The sequence below is a fragment of the Hypomesus nipponensis genome, chromosome 18 (genome assembly GCF_054491055.1).
Source record: "Hypomesus nipponensis isolate SF chromosome 18, ASM5449105v1, whole genome shotgun sequence".
Lineage (NCBI taxonomy): Eukaryota > Metazoa > Chordata > Actinopteri > Osmeriformes > Osmeridae > Hypomesus > Hypomesus nipponensis.
The window spans coordinates 16,750,555-16,771,226 of record NC_140378.1 but is presented as its reverse complement, the minus strand read 5'-3'; the positions used below and the strand labels follow the sequence as shown (position 1 = coordinate 16,771,226).

At 47.2% G+C, this 20,672-nt stretch overlaps 1 protein-coding gene across 4 annotated transcripts; it reads right to left on the bottom strand.

Annotated features, from left to right (window-relative positions):
* Positions 1-1,953: 1,953 nt before the first annotated feature.
* Positions 1,954-20,637, bottom strand: mybpha (myosin binding protein Ha). Of its 4 annotated transcripts, XM_084679536.1 has the most exons (16): positions 20,365-20,637; positions 18,228-18,302; positions 17,698-17,754; positions 17,095-17,148; positions 16,623-16,688; positions 16,114-16,248; positions 15,365-15,532; positions 12,058-12,146; positions 11,542-11,737; positions 11,291-11,430; positions 8,859-9,018; positions 8,404-8,540; positions 4,792-4,978; positions 4,414-4,479; positions 2,493-2,536; positions 1,954-2,331 (listed from the first exon to the last, which is right to left on the bottom strand). In XM_084679536.1, exons 1-14 carry the CDS (start codon positions 20,582-20,584, stop codon positions 4,436-4,438), a joined length of 1,728 nt encoding a protein of 575 aa, XP_084535662.1. In that variant the 5' UTR covers positions 20,585-20,637; the 3' UTR covers positions 1,954-2,331; positions 2,493-2,536; positions 4,414-4,435. The 4 variants fall into 4 exon arrangements, with proteins under 4 accessions (XP_084535662.1, XP_084535663.1, XP_084535664.1 ...); XM_084679537.1 differs by lacking the exon at positions 18,228-18,302 and having other exon boundaries at positions 20,365-20,636; XM_084679538.1 differs by lacking the exons at positions 17,698-17,754; positions 18,228-18,302 and having other exon boundaries at positions 20,365-20,636.
* Positions 20,638-20,672: the final 35 nt, after the last annotated feature.

The window sequence follows — 20,672 nt, the reverse complement described above, 5'->3', positions numbered from 1 at the left end:
CCCAGCTTCTCTGATCTGCATCTGCTGTTCGCTCTCCAAACTGTAGTGTGCTTCTGCATGCATGCCGTGCTGTTATGTGCATGTGTGTGTGTGGTGTGTGCATGTTAGCAGTGTCTGTGTGTGTGTATGTGTGTCAGCAGAGTAATTGTGTGTGTCTGTGTGTGCGTGCATGTGGTCGTGTTGTGCGTTATGCATATTTCCAAGCTCACCTCAAACTTTCAGCATACATCTACCTTTCCTGCCATAGACATGTTTGACACTTCCTTAGACTAAAAAAGGAAATGAATGTTCAACCATTGTTTTTTCTATCTAACTTGTACTTCTGGACTTACGATCAGCTAGAGATAAGGGAACAAATCAAAAGCTCAAGGTCAGTGACACAATTATCTAATAAAACCATTTGCTTGTGAATCTGCAACAAAAAAACTGGGTTAGGGCACTGAATTAATACATTTCTAGTACCCTCACTGAATAAAAATGCAAGACCCAAGACTAAAAGCCAGGCTGACTGTGGGGAAGAGATGACATGATCCTTAGAAGAAAGATCCAATCTAGATCAAAGTCAATACAAGTCTATCTTTACAACTGTCACATGCATTTGGAACATCAGACCCCTGCATGATGGGTGTGTTCAGAGTGTGAAAAGGAGCAGAATCAAACACCACATCCTCCAGCCCTGTGGCTGGCTGCTTCATGAGGCTTGTGCCTGGCAAGTTATCTCTGAGATTCTTCAAAACTGGTCATCAAAAAGCCACTTCCTTTTAGTATAATAGTTTATAATAATAATTGTATTACATTTTATAAATGCTGCCTGTCTATGTTACAAGCAGAAATACAGACAGATGAATAGATAGTGAGAAAAGTACACATATCCTTCACTCAAGTAACACAGTTACTCAAGTTTAAAAAGTTGACTTTTTCACTCAAGTTAAAGTAAAGAAGTGTGGGCTCTATACTTTAGTAAAAAGTAGCCATTACTACTAAGTTTTAGTGTCACGCTGGTAACTGGACATTAATACAAAATTAAACTATAGACATGCAGCGCATGCGTACGCTTTTCGACACCGTCTCCCTCATTATGGCCATGGGTGATCAGAAATGTAAAAAAAGTCAACCTTTCAAAACCTCTCCTCTACTCTCTCTGTGTGTGGAAAGTAGAGGAGAGAAAGAGGTCATGTCACCAAATACAGATTAAAACTAAAGTAACGAGCCTGGCTTGAACATTTAAGAAGTAGACAGTCCAGATATTTGTGTAAAAAATGTAAGGAGTGACAGTAAAAAGTTGGCAGAAAAATAAATAGTGACGTAAAGTACTGATACCAGAAAAATCTTCCCATCTCTGAGCGAGATAGAAACAGGTGGATAGAAAAGAAGAGAGAAAAAAGAGGGAGAGAGAGAACGAGAAAGAGACTATCTCAGAGAAACAAGCACACAGACAGAAATAACAAGTGACCTGTAGGTGTCAATGTTGCACCATGATAGGGTGGAGTAACGTTCTACTAGAGGATCATTAAATACAATAGGAACCTACAGAAGTGCAGACACAGGCGATGTCTTGTTAGATGGCACAGGAAAATGAGTAAGCATTTAAAACACAGACTAAACCTGACATCTGCTGACACAGCTGACATCATTTCAAGCATCCCCTAGATTTCAAAAACAACACACCCAGAGCCAACTTTGCCCACCTTGTGCCAGTTGTAAAGCCATTATTGTTTACACATTCATGGAATCAAAACATATTGATGTAGCATGAGTAAAGTGTAAAGTTGTGTAAGATCATCAACTCCTAATGTTTTGTGCAGCCAGGCTGTCAGTGTACCCCCCATACAATCTCCAGTAACTATTACGAGTATTAACTTGGTATAGAAGACTCGGAGACAAGGACATTTAATCCCAGTGTCAATAAAGAGGAGAGGAGAGGAGAGGAAAGAAAAGACACCAATTAATATCTCTGTCTCAAAAAATACACTTTAATGCATATTCATGCACAGCACATCCACACTCGCATGTCAGTGGGTTCACCCTTTTATTGAGCAAACACACGGGTGAAAAGAAACAGCAGACAGATACAAAGCAGCAGAAATAAATAGCGCTGGATAACAGTGAGTCCCTCGACGCTAGCCTGCACAACTAAGCATACAATATCCAATGCGTTTCCAGGTGTATTCTTTGGCGTTACTTCGACAGGTTGGTTTGAACAAATAAGAAAATCTGGGATGTGTGTGTGTGTGTGTGTGTGTGCGGGGGGGGTGACATCCTTTCCTCCTTCTTCTTATGTACATGCTGCAGCGCAGCCAATCGTCTGTCTTGCTCAACTCCATCAACAATCTATGGTTGGAAGAGTACAGACACAGGATCAGATACTGGATACACTCACCTGTGGAACAGATGGACGCGAGCCGCTTTGGATGAAAGTGTCTGCTCAACGGATAAAATGTCAAATGTAATACAATCAATAGGCAAACACACACAGAGAAACAATGACTCACATTTGAAACCTAAGGTCCAGACTCCCACTGGTCCTGCTAAGGCACTGGAAGACAAGAGACATTGTATTAACTGTTTGAGTGTGTGTGAATCCATTCTTCAATCTTTAATGGCAGTATCTGATGTAGCCTGTCTACCTGGGTTGTCTACCTCCCCTCCCCTCCCCTCCCCTCCCCTCCCCTCCCCTCCCCTCCCCTCCCCTCCCCTCCCCTCCCCTCCCCTCCCCTCCCCTCCCCTCCCCTCCCCTCCCCTCCCCTCCCCTCCCCTCCCCTCCCCTCCCCTCATCCTCTCTCTTCACCCCTCTACCAGTGGGGGACCTCCTCTTACCCTGTTGACTCATGGTAATGTGAAGAGATCGACAGCCCTGAACGCCATCGCACCAAAAGTCATTTTTAGAAGGCGGGTACACACACACACACGCATACACACACATACACCACCCGAGGAACTTCTGCACCCCCTCACTTGAAGAGCCCTCCCTTGTATGGCTGTGTCTTCGGGGGGCCACAGCTGCCTCTCCTCCATTCCTCCATACCTCCCTCCCTCTTCACCCCCGCCCCTTTGTGACATACCAGGCAGACAGAGAGACTAATGGTAAGACCTGAACTCAGAACAGAAAAGCAAGCTCAGGACCTCTCATCCTGTCACATACACCAAGGCAGCAGTGGAGTGCTGTGAAATGTGTCACATGAACACATTTACATCCACTGCTGCCTCTTTCTGGTCAAAAAGGCAAATGCTCTCTCTTTCTCTCTCCTTCTTTTCCTGTCTTACTCTCTTTCTGTCCTCCGACGTTTCTTTCTTTCCTTCTATCTTTCTATCTATCTGTCTTTCTGTCTGATCTAGCATCATAAATCTCCACAGTCACATGATGGAGACGAGGACATGCTTGGTCATTTGCAGTCCAGATCTGTATGTACAGTAGCTTGGGCTCTTTTTACATGGCCGTAAAAAAAGTGGATCACATTACAGACTGGTCCTACATGTGGAAACCATTACCCTGACCCATCCTCTGCATCATCACTCCTTCCTTCCCTCCCTCCTTCCATGTTCCTCTCTCTGTCCTCAACTTATAACCCTTCTACTCTCTCTCTTTTTCATACTCTGTTATTCCAACCCCCCTCCCGAGCTTCTTGTTACTCCACTATTTTACTCTCTCTCTCTCTCTCTCTCTCTCTCTCTCTCTCTCTCTCTCTCTCTCTCTCTCTCTCTCTCTCTCTCTCTCTCTCTCTCTCTCTCTCTCTCTCTCCCCCTCTCTCTCTCTCTCTCTCTCTCTCTCTCTCTCTCTCTCTCTCTCTCTCTCTCTCTCTTTCTCTCTCTCTCTCTCTCACACTCTCTCTCTCTCTCTCTCTCTCTCTCTCTCTCCCTATGTTTCTGTGTGTTTTTGTGAGCCTCTTCATCCCTGCAGCATTGCTACGAGAGTTGGAGGTATGGAGAAGAGCTGGGAATAGCAAGATATGCCAGGGAATATCGCTCCACAACTTCTCCCTGGCTCTCCTTGAAAGAGGAAACTCCGCTGGCATTTGAGGAGCACTAAACAATCTGAACAACAAGTACCACAAGCTGCCTGGCAGTTTGCACACATGTAGAGAAATATCAAAGCAGGGCAAACAGCCATTCGCTGTTTGGTATTGCAATTTCACTAACATTAATCTTCTCCACATTACCACTTCCCAAAGTGTCTCGCTGTTGGGGTGTGATGGGGGAGGGGGTTGGGGTGGGGTGGGGGGGGGGTGGGAGGGGTAAGACGACTTGGGGGCAAGGAGGCAAGAATGACAGTGTGTGTGTGTGTGTGTGTGAGGCTCTCACAGGGTGAGAAGGGCGGAGAGTAATGCCTCTAATGTGACGCTATGAGCTCGATGCCAGCAGAGAGAGCATCAGAGGTTTGAGATTGGCCAACGCTGACTGAAGTGTGTCACTCACCTGTGTGTGTACTGGTTTTGTTTTACTCCTCCTCCTTCTCCTTATCAGCGTCTGCAACAATGACCTCTGTTGGAACAGAAGCAGGAATGGCGACGGTCAGAAATGATCCCCATCGTGCATGTACACCATGTGACTCGTGAACAGAACCGAATGCATCCTGTTACTTTGGTTTAAGGTGCTACTATTCAAACTCTTTCCTTTGCATCTGACCGAGTTTGTAACTGTTTGACAACAGCAGTACCCTTTATGCATTGCTTTACCAAGAGGACCTCATTTGAAATAAAAGGTTTTGGATCGCTTATGCTTGCTGTCACGTGTCAGTAATGCATCGTGGCGTGTAGATGTGTTGCAGTAAATGCCCGGTCCATCCATACTCACGTTTGACCTCCAGCTTGCAGGCCACCGTAGCCTCTCCGTGGGCGTTCTTGGCCTTGCAGGTGTACACGCCCCCATCATAGTTGCCGGTCTTGCGGATCTCCAGGGAGCACACGCCCTGGTTGGAGATCTGACGGTACTTGGGGTCTTCACCGATGGGAATCTGGTTCTTCATCCACATGACCTTGGGCTGGAGGGTGGGGAGGAGATAGCAATATGAATTCTTAGACAGTGTCAAGTGTGAAATCTTTGTGCTACAACCGGTCTGTGTTGGTAATCTTAAAATGAGAAGACAAACACTTGACTTCTATTCATTGTCTTTATAAGAACAGGTCAGTGTCAACCAACTTCAAAAAGGAGCAGAATTTCCTTTCCTCTCTGGTCCTGACAAACCCCTCTTTGACCTGCTCCTCTATCCTGGCCCTGCAGAGCAGTAAGGTTTGCAGTCGGGGCACCAGGGACACCAGGGGAGTAACCCCAGCCTGTCCCTGACCCCTGGTCAGGAATGTGCTGCTCTGTGATTGGTTGATGCTCCGGCAACATGGCGTTCCCGTCAGAACCCCCAGGGGATGGAATCTCCCACATTCCCTCGCCCGCTGCTTTCCTACTCCCATGGAGGACGACTGCTGAATACACAAGCTAATATCCCTGGACCCTGTTTTACACCTCCAGGGGTCTAGCCTGTTAGCTCTCATCACTCTACCCCTCAGTCTTATTGCATGAAACAACCCTGTTGGGTGTCCCTGAACCAGGCTGGGTCTTACAGACTAGAGCATCACCCTCGACCAGAGGATGAGGCTGGGTCGTAGAGATTAGAGGGATGATAGAAGGAGTGAAGGATGGAAGGAAGGAGAGACAGAGAGAAGTAGTCAGTCAATCTGATGCCTGAGCAATAACTGCTTGAGGTATGGTACACATGAGGGTCTTTCTGGACTATCTATCGCCAGACCGATAACTTTTAACTTCCACCCCCAACCATACCCAGCATCCCACACCCCCTGGCATACAGGCTCAGTTTGTCCCTCTCACCCTACCGTAGGTGGGGCCATGACTCCCATAGGTAGAAACAGAGCTGAGGGGGGAGGCGCTAACGTGGTTAGCCTCAGGGAGTGGATTGATAAGCCACATTTTTCTCACAAGCTGTGAGGCTCTCACATCACTCTATCTCTTTCCAGCCTCCTTCACCCACCATGGTTATTCTCTTCATCCTAACCCACTCCCATAGTCTGGGGGACAGTTACACAGATAGACATACAGTTGAGGTCAGGTTTTGTCTTGACAAGTGGCAAAAAATAGTCCCGGAACTGATACAACACAGACAGGCAACTCTTATCTCTGTGTCAAATTCCCCCCTAAACAATCTCTCACTTTCTCTGCTCGACGCTCTCGCTCGCTCAGTCGCTCTCTCTCTCTCTGTCTCTCTCGCTGTCTCGCTCTCTCTCTCGTTCCGTTTAACCTCTACTGTCCTGTGAGAGTTATTCTGATCAGGAGTTGGATGTGGGCCTATCACTGTGTTCTCTTATCTACCTCTTTGTGCTGTGGTGCCACTGGACACTGAGCCAGCAGAAGTGAGAGCCTCTCAAGAGGACACACACAGAGTCACAGGCAAGCACAAAGACACATGCACAAGTAGGTTTCAGACAGCTGCTGTAGTCGCTGCACATGTAGAACCCAACCCGTCCCCCATATAGACGAGGATATGGCAAGTGCAGCTATAGGTTTACAGGTCTGAGAAGGGGTTCAGCACTAGGGTCCTCCTGGAAATGCAGGCATACCCCTGGGCATCCGTAACGAACGAGGATTTCACCACACATTCAGCAGTCATGTCATCGCTCTCTGTCAACCACACCACAAACACAAATAAATACACTCACAGACAGATAGACGGACACACAGACACATTCGTTCCCTACACCCTCCTCAGCTGTCCTTGAAACATGACTCTTTCTCTACCAGTCTAACACCCCTTTCCTCTCCTACCCTGATCCCTCCACGCTCTCTCTCCCCCTCCCCTCCCCTCTCTCACACTCACACTGACCCCCCTACCCCCGCTTCTCTATTTCTCGCTCAGTGCTCTAAGGAGGCACCAGTTGGCCTGTGCGGTCGCCGTCGGGTCCTTAGAGAGAGAAACAGGCATGCAGCGGGCAACCACAGACACCTGTGAGGACCCCTCTCAGATATGTAGCAGCAACCACTGGCATGGGGCTCAGCCCATTCCCTCTACTCTCTCTCTCTCTCTCTCTCTCTCTCTCTCTCTCTCTCCCTCTCTCTCTCTCTCTCTCTTTCTCTCTCTTTCTCTCTCTCTCTCTCTCTCTTTCTTTCTCTTTCTCTCTCTCTCTCTCTCTCTCCCTCTCTCTCTCCCTCTCTCTCTCTCTCCCTCTCTCTCTCTCCCTCTCTCTCTCTCTCTGCCTCTGTCTCAGTCTTTCTCTCCCCCCCTCAGTCTCTCTTCCTCTCGGGATGGGGTGAAGAGCCAAGGACGTTTAGGACACATAATCAGCCTTGTTTCCACCCAGCACCACCATTTGGCAGGTGAGCCATCTGCGTCAGTAAGACAACTGTAAAGATGTTTAACCAGCGGGAGCAGCCGCCAAAGCATAGACTGGACTGATGGACTGAGACGATTGCTATCACATGCCCGGGCTAGCCGCCATTACCGGCTTGCTGATGGAATGGATAACTGGTAACAGAATTGGTCCCTGTAGGTGATACACCTGCAGGTTAACACACACTACTGTCTGTGGGACACATTGATCTGACTTCTAATTGATATTGAAGCAATATCGATAAAAGTCCTTCAAGCGATATTGAGTCAGTGAATCTCAGACATGTGATGAGACAATGAGCTCAAGTCCCAAAGACATTCCTGACAGGGGGCCACATGTGACATGGATCGGATCTCAGCACATTCCATCTTCACTTCTTACCCTGAGGTGAAACCTGAATGACAGCACTTACACCAGTTTAAGAATAACTGACAAATACCTTGACTTTCAACAGTTCACAGTTTAACCACTGAGGTGAAAACGTTGCCAGTCATGTGGAGTCATGTCCTCGCCCTGTCTCTCCAGATCACCAGAGCTTTGTCAGCCCTCTCAGGTATCTGAAGCGTGTCTGCGCTCTGATTTGACCACTCACAGGTCACCACGGGAGAATCACGGGTAGCCAATCACATGGCAGAATACCAGACAATCAACAGCTGTCAGCAGCTCTCTGTGGAGCATGCTGGGAAGGCCATTGTGATGTGGGTCGTTTCAGATGCAAATATAGCTATTGTGACGGTAAGATAACAGAAATGGAATATAATTCAAAATGATATCCTGGTGATTCTATTCATGACAAATAGTACAGTGTGTGTGTGTGTGTGTGTACATATGTCTACTAACAAGGTGAAGGGAGCCCCTCCTTGTCTGTGTGTGAGTGAGTGTGTGTGTGTGTGTGTGTGTCAGTGTGTGTGTGTCGGTGTGTGTGTGTCGGTGTGTGTGTGTCGGTGTGTGTGTGTGTGTGTGTGTGTGTGTGTGAGTGAGTGAGTGAGTGAGTGTGTGAGTGTGTGTGTGTGTGAGTGTGTGTGTGTGTGTGTGTGTGAGTGTGTGTGTGTGTGTGTGTGTGAGTGCCTACCATGGGGCTTCCACGCACGGCACACAGCAGCTTGGTGGTGTATCCCACGGTGGCAGCACGGTCGTTGAGGGAGGCGGTGAACTTGGGAGCCTCGCTGAAGTCATGTTCCTTGTACTCTGGTGGCTTGTAGCTGATGCCTACGACATACGGAATGACCTCAGTCTGTGACCACGGCGGAGAGAGAGCGAGCGATGACGGGCCCCTTTCGGCACGTCAGAGCCACATTCATTCCAAAGTTCTATAGCAACAAGCATCATCAAAGAGCATGCATCACAGGCAAACACAATTTGCAGAATGCAGAAGGTGCAGAATATTTCTCATTCAAATATGATATTATGCTTATCTATCACTCTCTCTCTCTCTATCACTCTCTCTCTCCCCTCTCTCTCCTCCCCCCCACCCTCTCTCTCTATCACTCTCTCCCCCCCACAGTCACCTCCTCGGTTTCTGCTTACTTTGCTTCTGGATGGTGGCGACCTCTGTGGTGATGGCCGCCTCCTCGCTGATCCCAACCTTGTTCTCCGTAAAGACACGGAAGACGTAGGAATTTCCCATGATGAGGTCAGAGATGGTGGCGTTTAGCCTGTGGTAGTGCTCCAGCACAGTGAACCAGTCCTGTATGGAACACACAACACATGAGGGAGAGAAACACACCTGCTGTGTATGGGCCAAAACACTAGAACGCAACATCAGATGCTTCATTCAGAAACACCCTCAGTGTAAGTTGGGGGGCAGGAGTGGTATGCAGAGGACAATTATACAAGCCCATGTCAAGTAGTATTTTTTATTTTTTTGCTATGAAAGTTAGCTTCATTAAGAGCTGAAAACAGACATAAAAAGTTAACGAGGCTCATTAATTCATTCAGCAGCTGACTGCTGGCAGTGTGTTTGGCAGTGGTGTGTGTGTGTGTGTGTATCAGTTACAGTATCATGCCACATGATCCTGCTGTATCTATCCTCCACATGTTCACACTCCATAATGACTGGCAGCTTGTTTCCCTTTAGACTGTAGCCAAGGCAACAAGAACCCACTTTGTCACACTTTTTCTTGCATCTCCAAATCTTGCCCTCCCTCACACAATCTCTGTAGCTCTGTCCTGCCCTCTTTTTCACCCTCCCTTCCCCTGGTTTTCTGTTTTTCCTGTCTATGCCCATCTCAGTCCTCTCTCTCTCTCTCTCTCTCTCTCTCTCTCTCTCTCTCTCTCTCTCTCTCTCTCTCTGTCTCTCTCTCTCTCTCTCTCTCTCTCTCTCTCTCTCTGTCTCTCTCTCTCTCTCTCTCTCTCTCTCTCTCTCTCTCTCTCTCTCTCTCTCTCTCATTGACCCAATATGGGAGAAAGTCCCAACTCTGGCCATGCCCCCATTTCCTCTGGCCACGCCCACATTTCCTCTGGCCACGCCCACATTTAATCTGGCCACGTCCACATTTCTTCTGGCCACACCCTCCTCAGACAGAGGCTAAATCAGTCTTCATATCACTTTCTACAACATAAACTCTTTGTCAATGTGTGAGTGTGTGTGCAAGCATGTGCATAAGTGTCTTTATGTGTGTGTGTGTGCGTGCGTGCGTGCGTGTGTGTGTGTGTGTGTGTGTGCAAGCATGTGTGTGTGTGAGAGAGTATGTACTGTAAGTGTGTGTGTCCTCTTTAATCTCGGGGTGAAGCTGTATCCTGATATGCTCGCTTCAAGGGCGTAGTGTTAAACACTCTGGAAGCACCATGACAGGACTTTGCCAGAGTTTCTTGCCAGACTCATTTCAGACTCTCGAGTGAGGCCATTAGTCATGTCACTAAAAAGCCCCCACTGTTGTTTTTGTGAAGTAAATGAATTGGAAGCCAATGTGTACGATTGGAAAACAGATGCAGACCAGGAGAGATGTGAATTTGATAGGAACAGGGTGTACCCGAGTCCACAGTTTGTCTTAACTGCACAGGAAGTACATTTAGTCTCAAACTAATTTGAGAGTGACCTGTATGAGTTCTGTGTGTTGCTCTTTTCACACAAAATATGTTTTTCTTCTTACCCAAATCAAAACATGTGTGTTTGTGTGATTCTATCTATGGTCTACAATCTACCCAGACGCTCCCACGTTACCCCGCTCCTCATCTCTCTCCACTGGCTACCCATCACGGCCCGCATCAGATTCAAGACCCTGGTACTGACCTTCCGAGCAGTGAACGGGACTGCACCCGACTACATCAAGTCTCTCCTGCAGCCTTACACCCCCACCCGCGACCTACGGTCTTCTTCAGACAACCGCCTGGTGGTCCCACCGCTCAACACCGCCCGGTCCCAACACAAGCTCTTCTTCTGCCTGGCCCCCCAGTGGTGGAATCAACTCCCCACCTCCATCAGAGACACAGACTGTCTCTCCACTTTCAAGAGAAGGCTCAAGACGAACTTGTTCCGGGAGTACAACGGTACTTAGGAATGGTTTGCTGAACCCAATGCTAGTTTCCTCAAGGATCACAATGACTCTTGCTTAGAGACTTGTTGCTCTTGTTGGTTAATGGTAACTGATTTAAACTGTTGTATTCGCTGCAAAATATTCTATTTTAGTTTATCTTATTTTATTTTTACTGTTGCTTGCTTTTTCTACAGGTACACTTGCACTTAGAGATTCATGTTGTTTAAGTGTAACTTCCTTAACTACATGTTCTTATGGTTCTTCCCTTTGGCACTTATTTTTTGGTTGTTCACAATGTTTCTTGTTTAGGCTACCCGCAATGCTTTGGGGCTATCTTGTTGTTATTATCAGTGACCTATGCACTTTGTAAAGCTCTCTCTTGGAAGTCGCTTTGGATAAAAGCGTCTGCTAAATGAATAAATGTAAATGTATGTATGTTAGCACATTTTTCTTTTTGCATATGTGTGTGTCTGAGTGTCTCACCCCGGTTTTCTTGTCGGCCTTCTGGATGGTGTACCCGGTGATCTCTGTGTTGCCGTTGTCGGCGGGAGGGGTCCATTCCAGAGCTGCGTTGAAGCCCCAGGTATCCACCAGCTTCACACTGGCAGGAGGCCCTGGCAACTCTGAGGAGACAAACATAAGCATAAATGACACACACATACATACACTTGAGCATACATACACACACACATTATCTCTCTCTCTCTCTCTGCAGTTCTTAGGGTGGGACTCACCCACAATCTGGATAATAAAACTGGACTTGTCCTCAAAGCTGTCGACCTTGACGTTCATCTCGTAGACGCCTGAGTCGTCTCTCTGAGAAGTCCGGATGAACAGGATGCTGTCCTTATCGCTGTTGCGAACGTTAACCCTCTTTGAATCCAAAGGCTCGCCATTCTTTGTCCAGGTGACCACAGGCTTGGGCTTGCCCTGAGGAGAGAGAGAGAGAGAGAGAGAGAGAGAGAGAGAGAGAGAGAGAGAGAGAGAGAGGGCCAGTTATGGCCTGATGAGTAATGCTCTCCAACCAGATGTCAACATCTAGTCTCCAGCTGAGTTCTAATACTACTGTGATCTCTCTGACCATGGCTGCTTAATATGATCTCAACACACTTTAATAGCAAAGCCTGGGTAGTATTACTGGACATGCTACAACTGGCGTCAGATAGTGTTAGTCTGTGTGTTGGTGTGTGTGAAATAGAACAAGAGAGAAAACATCATTTGTGAAGAGATATGCTGAAAGAAAGACTTACATTGTAGGGAATAAGCAGGTTGATCTGCTCTCCGACATGCTTTACGAGGCGAGCCCTGAGGAAGCGGGGCATGCGGATCTTGGGGCGATCTGGAAGGAAAGATGAGGCAAAGACTCTTGCGTCTCATTCTGGCCAAAGTACTGCTGCTGCATGTTTATAACACTAAATCTTTGGCACCTTTGAGAAATCTGATTACATTGTATGTTTATAGATTTGCACAACATAAATCTGTTGGTCACTAGCTAACATTTCAGTTTGTGAGAGGAGACTGATTCTGACACCGGATGAGAGAAACTTGGCAACCCTGAGCAAGCAACATCATCAGCTGAAATACAAAGTAGGCAAGTTAGAAGCTTAACACCTTGTACTTGAACAACTTTGACTAAATGTGAAACATTCCAAATGTTTATCATCCTCGGGTTGAATTAGGCAAGAACAATGAAAATGTTTTGTAAGGCTTAAAATCTTTTTTGACGGCATGCTAATTCAAAGTTAGCCATCAGTGTTAGCTGGCATTAGCCTTTCGCGTTGTCTGAGTACAGGACATGCTAATTCAGAGTTAGCCGTCAGTGTTAGCTGGCATTAGCCTTCTGCGTTGTCTGAGTACAGGCCATGCTAATTCAGAGTTAGCCATCAGTGTTAGCTGGCATTAGCCTTCTGCGTTGTCTGAGTGGAGGCTAAGACGTGTGAGAAGTAAACTTCCAGCTCGTGTCTTCAGAGGGAGGTCACGTATGCTGAGAATGACAGGTCAACAGGACCCCAAATAGACAAGCCACTCATGGGCAACGCTCACAGGAGAATGTGTTGAAGCTGCTAAAATTAGCAACATAGCCTAGCCCAGATGATCTCAGTAGCCAGACCATGATATGACTGTACCTTCTTAAATGTGTTTATTACAGGCTTTTTTTCTAATATTGATCCTAAATAGTATTCCTTACAGGGTGCATATTTTTTGGTTTACTGAGGACTACAATTGTATTTGTTTGTGGTAAAATAGCATAGGATGAGGAACTGTTAAGGGTAAACTAAGGGAAAATTGCTTTCTGTTTTGGATAAGTACCATCTAAGAGAGATGCACAGGGGGTGGTATTCTAATAGACAGGGTAGACAGCATTAGCATCCAAGGTCTTAAAATAACAGTGATGACGAGTACATGATGATAACATTTTTTTTAGATGAGCTTCCCCCCTCCAAACTAAGCTTCAGCCCTTCACTGACTGTATGGAAAAGTGGCAATGTGCTGGTCTGTCTCTCACAAGGTCTGGACTTCCTCAAATTACACTCCCGAAATGTCTCCATTAGGGGCCCATGAGTATGGGAATATCAGTTGGGAAAAAAAAAACTAAGGTAAATAGTCACCTGCTAATCAGCCATGCATAGTTAGCATGGTGTTCCCAGAATCCCTTGGGGCAGGATGGTTTGGCTTAACCAGGGCGCTGAGTGTCAGGGTCCCTGGGATGTTTGTACATAAACAGCAAATCTAAAAAGCTCACTGGGCTTACAGGATATGTGAGACCCCTTTCCCTGAAATCTCAACCCTGTCCTCCCCCATCCCTCTCCCTCCTCTCTCCTCTCCCTCAACCCCCCATCCATCCTTGTTTCTCTCTGTCCCTCTCCGGTCCCTCTCCCTGTGCCTATCCTATTCCAAACACATTTGTCACCATCACTCCTGGTGGATATCTGTGTGAGATCACCCCCAGGCTCAGGCTCAGGCTCAGGCTCAGGCAAGCATCATTCCCACTGAGCATCTGAATCCCTGCTGGCTTTTAGTTCCTGGCTTCATGTGTAATCCCTGCTAATCAACACACTTCCTAGCTATGTCCTGATCTGTTCCCCGGCATGGCTTCAGTCGTCAGCCAGATCGTCATGGCAATAGCCAGGGAAACTTCCATAATGTGGCTTTGACTCTGGCTTGGAATGTGTGTCCGTGTCTGTGTTTGTTATTGTTAGTTTAGGTAAATGTTCATGACAGTGTTTGTGTGAAGGTGTGTGTGTTTGACAGTGTTCTTGTGAAGGTGTGTGTGCGTGTTTGCCTCAGCGTGCAACAGTGTGTGACACATAGTTAGATGTACTCTCTTTGGGGGTCACCGCTCCACAGAATCTGTCCATCAGGGTCTGGTTTCATTCTCCTCGTTTGACCAGCGCTTCTGCCTGGTCCCTTTTTTTCCCAGCTTGTCCCCTAGGATGTCCTTCTGAGGAATGGACCACTAGGACATATCAAGTCCCTGTATATGTCCATCACGAGAGAAGGACTTTGCCTTCACTGCTGAACTTCAGTAGCATGTAAGAGCAATGCTAGCAATAAACCCACACCAGAGATGGTGTTGCAGTTGAGATTTACTGGGCTAACTCTTTGGATTGGGATATTGATGGCCTTTGCCTCAAAAGTTGTTTTGAGAACTTGACTTAACTTGAGGTTGGTCAAAACACACAGTGTGTTTGCCTCAGAGCCATGGCCATACATGTTGTATATCTCATGCAAGTCCACTTATGCAGCAGAAGGTTAGTGACCTGCGGGGTGGGGGCATGCTGACCGACAGCTCATTAGCCAAATGTTTTTCTGCACCAGCCTGACACATCATTAAATCACCAAACAGTTTGACACAGCAAGAGCCATCAGGGGGAGGAGAACCAAATGGCTGTCTCAACTGTTCTTAGTTCTATTCATAAAAAGCCTTAGGGATTTGTTACTTACATTGTAAAATCCCCTAACTTAACTATTTATAAGGCAGTGTGTGTTTGTGCCCGTCTTCATGGCCTGTTAGTTTATTGGCAACCCTATCAGGTGTGTGTTTAAGTCGTGTGCCTGTGTGCGTGAATTTACGTGAGTATAATTTCATGCTAATGAAAGGTGTTGTCAGCGCGAGCCTTGGGGATTTATGTGAGTGCAGCTGGGACGCTCATCTGTGTCCTGGCATGGACCAGCCCTCGGCCGCAATTGGCCGCAACACGAAGACAAGACTGATAGGTCATAAGTCACCAGAATAAACCAGGAGTAGATTGTAAAGAACATTTACAGACACTCTAAAAGTCACACAAAAACCTTTGAGACCCCCAAATCCCTAAAAAATAACCCCATTACTAAATCCCATTCTTCTGACAGCCATAAATGACCTTGAGAACATTGACATTTAGCAGACGCTCTTATCCAGAGCGACACAACGTCATTATGCACAGCGGGGGATTGAATGATTGTGCCCCCTTGATAAAATAAGACTACAAACAACAAACTAATACATTTTAAACGGCCAACCATCAGTAAATTCCCAAACTCCGGCACCCACACCGGGACGTTCCCAGTACTCACCGACGACCTCCCGGATGGGCACAGGCTCGACCAGGGCGGCGGGCTCACTGCGGCCACCGGCATTAACGGCCACCACGCGCACGTTCAGCAGGTCACCGGTTGTCAGATCCTTGAGCACGAGGCGGTTAGCCACAGTGAGTTCAGCGTTGGCCACAACCCAGTCAGTGGCTGTAGACAAGCACAGGGTTAGCATTAGCATGTGGGCAATATTGCTCGGTCATAGGAGTATTACACAAAGGGATATACAAGTATAGGGAGTTTTTTGTCTCTTTTGGGGTGGGGAGGGCGCAAATGGAAAGATAACAGGTTCTATAAAAAGGGAAACATAGTTTCCTAATTGACATTTCCATGGAAACCATTTTGCAAGCCAATACTTTCCATTACACTGAATCTTAATGAGGACATTAAGTGTTTTATTTCCTGTTGACACGCGTTTACAAACACTACACCCTTAAGTGGGCCGTTCTGGACGCCATGTAGCAACTTCAGAAGGCCTGATGTCATCAGAGCTAAGCGGGCGCATCTAAAAGTGGCGCTTAGGGGATAAGGTGACATCAGTCGAAACTCTCTCCTTCCCTATACGGCCTGGACCCTGCTACAAGTCACTCTGAAGCCCTGACACGCTGAAGACAGCTGCAGCCCATAGGCTAATGCAAACACACACACTGACAGGCCTGCACACACTATCACTCTTACACTCACGGCCACACACAACACCAGGTTTGGAGGTGTGTTGAACCAAAGCTCACCTCCATCTTTGCAGTACTCAACGGTATATCCATCCAGACCAGAGTTTCCAAGGACCTCTGGACTTCTCCATTTGATGGTGAGAGTGGTGTCGTTCACATCCTCCACAGTCACGTTCAGAGGAGCACTGGTAGGTTCTGCAACGAGGTCAGACCACAAAACAAACGCAAATCAACCATGGGTGACCATAGTGCATGTGGGTCACACTACACGCAACTGTAGGCCAAGAATGAGATGTATTTGACGGACGACTGAAACAGTAAAGACATAAATGTAAGGATCCTTCATTAAGTCATCTGGCGTTTCAAATGGACTTCCGAGTGTTTTCAATTGAAATGATTTCAGGATCAGTTGACAGCTGTTGTGTAAACTTAGTGAGGTTCTTTGATGGTCTATTTTCAATACCGCTCATGCATCATCTCCTGATAGCTGTGCGTACAACCACAGAGGCATTGGCCAAGAATAGCCAGTGGGGCCCTCAACGAAGCCTGGACCAGTAGTTTGGTTTTACCTGCAGGAGGTGGTGGTGTGGGGGCCTTGGGTGGCTCTTCTACAGGGGCAGGTTCAGCTGGAGCAGCTAGTATTACAGGGGAAAGGTTGTTAGGTTATGTACAAATTATAGAGATTGACGCAAGCAAAGACATCTGCCCCAAAAAATTATATTCTACCACAAAGATTAAATTCCACCGAATTCTTTCATACCAGTCCATCTAGTTAAATGGAAATGACTGATGCTAGGTGCAAAATCATAGTGGTACACTACATTGGTTTACTATGTAGCATAGGGGATTTGTTCATAAACTATGAACTTTATTATACTCTAGGTTTAGACTGGACCTCATGCTAGGAAGACGAGCATATAACATTATGGTAGAGCTTGAAGGTTATTGGTTGAAGTGCCAGTTGGGGGTCTTTGTAAAAGAAAAGGTTGTGTTATTCCTTAAGGTTAGAGTTGCGGTTGTGGTTGAGGTTGTGAGGTGTACCTTCTGCAGGGGCCTCAGCAGCTGGGGCAGCCTCAGCACCTTCAGCAGGGGCAGCTGGTGTTAAAACAATGTTAGATGAGCCAGTTAATAAAGAGCATTGGTTCTGAAAAGAACGAATTAGGTGTAAATGTGGTATTGGTAAGTAGGGTCATCTACTATCCTAATGAGGCAAGCAGCGGAGATGGTCCATGACAGGTGTTTGTGTGCTTCACAACAGGGACTCCCATGGTATTGAATGTGACAAACACACACACACACTTTATCTTATTTTCTAACTGCCTCTTTCATACTCTCAAGGCTTGTTAACATGACAAACACAAACAGTAAGAGGCAGTGTGGTAGCCTAACGCTGTTACCGCTCTGTAGCCACAAGGCTAAGGACACACATACACCACTTGTCAAGATACCAAACACCTGTGGTACCAACACACATACCATCACGTAGCAGTGTGTGTGAGATGACAGAAACACTCTCATGACAGAAACACCACCATGGCTAATTGTGACTGACACACATACACAGTGAGGGTATTATACAGAGGGACACACAGCAGGAGGGTTAAAGTGTGTGTGTGTGTGTGTGTCCCGGTGGCGTGTGTTTACCATCTGCAGGAGCGTCAGCAGCTGGAGCAGCTCCTTCCTCTGCAGGCGCGGCAGCGGCTGGGGTTAAAGGTTAGATGGGCGTCAGCTAATGCTAAAGTAGCGTTGAGCGATGATACGCAAATAAACAAAACAGGAAGGAGAGGTTTTTGGGAGTGTGTTTCATGAGTGAAAGGATGAGATGCAGCGGTGAAGGAGAGACAGAGGGAAAGGAGAGAGGCCTGGAAAGCAGGGGAGGACAGAGAAAAGTGACAAAGGCTTGGAGGGTGGGAGTTGAGAGACACAAGAGAGGGAACATAGTACAAGGATGAACCAGGTACGTAAGGATGAGGCAGCAACAACCGTAAGGGGTGAAAAAGCATGTGTCTTCAGACGCCCGCTGACTAAAGCAGGTTCTGGGGTACTCTGTGTTCACACTGTGTCATGTCAGGAGTGTGAGTGGTTGTGTATGGGTGTGTGTGAGGTGTGTTAAACCCTGTGGTGGTCAGGTGCTGTGTGGTCAGCGGTGGGTCAGGGATCGGGGGGGGGGTTACCCTCTTCAGCAGCGGGGGCCTCAGCTGGGGCCTCACCCTCCGCAGGGGCTGCAGCCACCTCCGGAGCAGGGGCGGCTAGCGTTAGACATCATACATGTTAGACACACAGTTTGACTGCATGGCTGCAGCAGGTGAGAGAAAGGTTAGCAGAAGCTTAAAGGAAAATGCACTGGATGTATAAATACGCTGGATTCATAAATGCAATACAATGTGAATGTTAGGGTTGATCCAGAGTGTGAAAAGAACCATGGGAACTGTAGTTATTGTTAGTTAGCGGAAATGATGATCCATGATGACCAAAGCATTGAATTACTGTACTCATATGGTTAATACTGTACCTTGTGATGACAAGAGGTTAGAGTATTACCGTTTTTTTCTAGAACCAGGGTTCTTGTTATGTGTGGAGTTCTATTTTTACCTTATACTTTTACCATTGAGAAATAAAGCATAATCAAGAGGTGGGATAAGAGGTTAGATGGAGGGTTGGTGGTCTGGGGGGGGGGGGGGGAGGAGGGGTTACCATCAGCTGCGGGGGCCTCAGCGGGGGCCGCCTCGGCCTCTACGGCGGGAGCAGCAGCCTCCTCTGCAGCGGGTGCAGCGGCTGGGGTTAGGGGTTAAAGTTCAGGGGTAATCAATTAGTACGAGATCCTAAAATTAGCTGCGACTGAGGAAGGTTGGCTGAACTGTAGTTGACAGTGAGACCGCAGCTCAGTGATAACAACAGAACAATCCAACCGTGTCCTCACAATGATTAGTTGGGCTATTATAGTATCACTGAATACTATCATTAGAAGTCGTTAGCGTTAGGCTTACTGGCGTGAAAGGATAATGCCCAAAAGAAGTGACCTTCTATCCATTTACACAATCATTTTCATGATCATGAATATTAATGCTGTTTACCCTCAGCAGGCGCGGCCTCAGCAGGCGCGGCTTCAGCAGCGGCGGGAGCAGCCTCCTCGGGCGCGGGCGCGGCTGAGGTTAATAAAGGGTTAATGTTATAACGGGCTCATGCACGATTAGAACAGCTTTAACTCATGTTCAGGTGTATTTTATCACAATTGTCTACAGGAATGAAGTGTATGCTGTGCACGGACGTGTTTAAATTATTTTATGCTGAAATTCTAAAAGACACTTTGAAGAAAATTGTCCACTAATCGTCCTGAACCTTATCTATTAGTGGGAAAAACTTGAAACAAGCCCTATGAAATGATCAGTGTCTAAAGGTACAGAAATATTTAAGTATGCGGAGCAATTCCATTGACGCTTCAGCATGAATTTCGTTGGTTGGGCATGCAGCAGAGACATAAGACATGTTGAATTCCTCAGGATTGATAACCTAAATGAAATGACTGTTAAATATCAATTCTAGACCAGAGTAAACATTTGATTTTACCCTCGGCGACTGGCTCGGGAGCTGCTTCTGGCTCGGCGGGTGCAGGCGCAGGCTCGGGCTCAGGTTCGGCCACAGGAGCAGCTGGCGTTAAGCGTTAGATGCCAGTAGTTAGTAATAGCAGATGAATTGTCTATGGCGCCCTGTAGTCTTAGAAGACAACAGTAGCGCAACCAGAGGTCAGTCGGATTGGCTAAGCTGTCAGAAAAGCAATGTGCCTGAGGCGCAGGCTTCTGAGCGACTAGGCTATAGCAAAATGTTAGTTATTCTCAAAACTGTTAATAGCGACTGGTGCTTAAACAAACGGTTTCCATTTTTCATTGGTCAAAGTTAACTTTTTCTTCTGGAAACCGGACTTAACATTCAGTTCACATGCATGATATTTGTCTCAACATCCACAGACAAAACCTCGTTCATTATTCTAGAATTGCTTGGTTTTACATGTTGGACATTTAAAGGTGTGTAGCAGTTTTACCCCCAGGTGTGGGTTTGGCGGGGGCGGGAGCCTCATCAACGGGGGCCGGGGCGGCTTGTTATCCGGTTGAGTGATTAAGTTATGGGTTATTACAGTGAGATACTGTTTTATAAGTATATTAGAGTCTATGGACACTTCCATGCAGTATTCTACAAAATAGGTGATTAGCAATCGTTGGGCAACATTAGTTGATTGGTTAGTAACGTTAATAACCTTAAAATTATGAGGTTTGGCACCAACGGTGCTTTTAATCCAGGAACCAGAAGCGCTACCTTCCGCGGGAGCCTCCTCTGCGGGCGCGGCGGGGGCAGCCTCGGCTTCAGGAGCTGCTTCCGCGGGGGCCTCTACGGGAGCTTCGGCAGGTGCAGCCTCCACTGGGGCCGCCTCCTCGGCAGGCGCAGCCTCCACAGGTGCTTCCTCCGCTGCGGCAGCCTCGGCCGCCTCGGCCGCCTTCTTGGGGGACTTCTTGATGGGCGCTGGTTTGGCTGGCATGGTGCTGATACCCGAGGGAATGGCCAGTCCTCTGGATTAAGGACCCTGGTGGGACTTCAGGTAATATATATAGCGTTTGCCAGTTAGC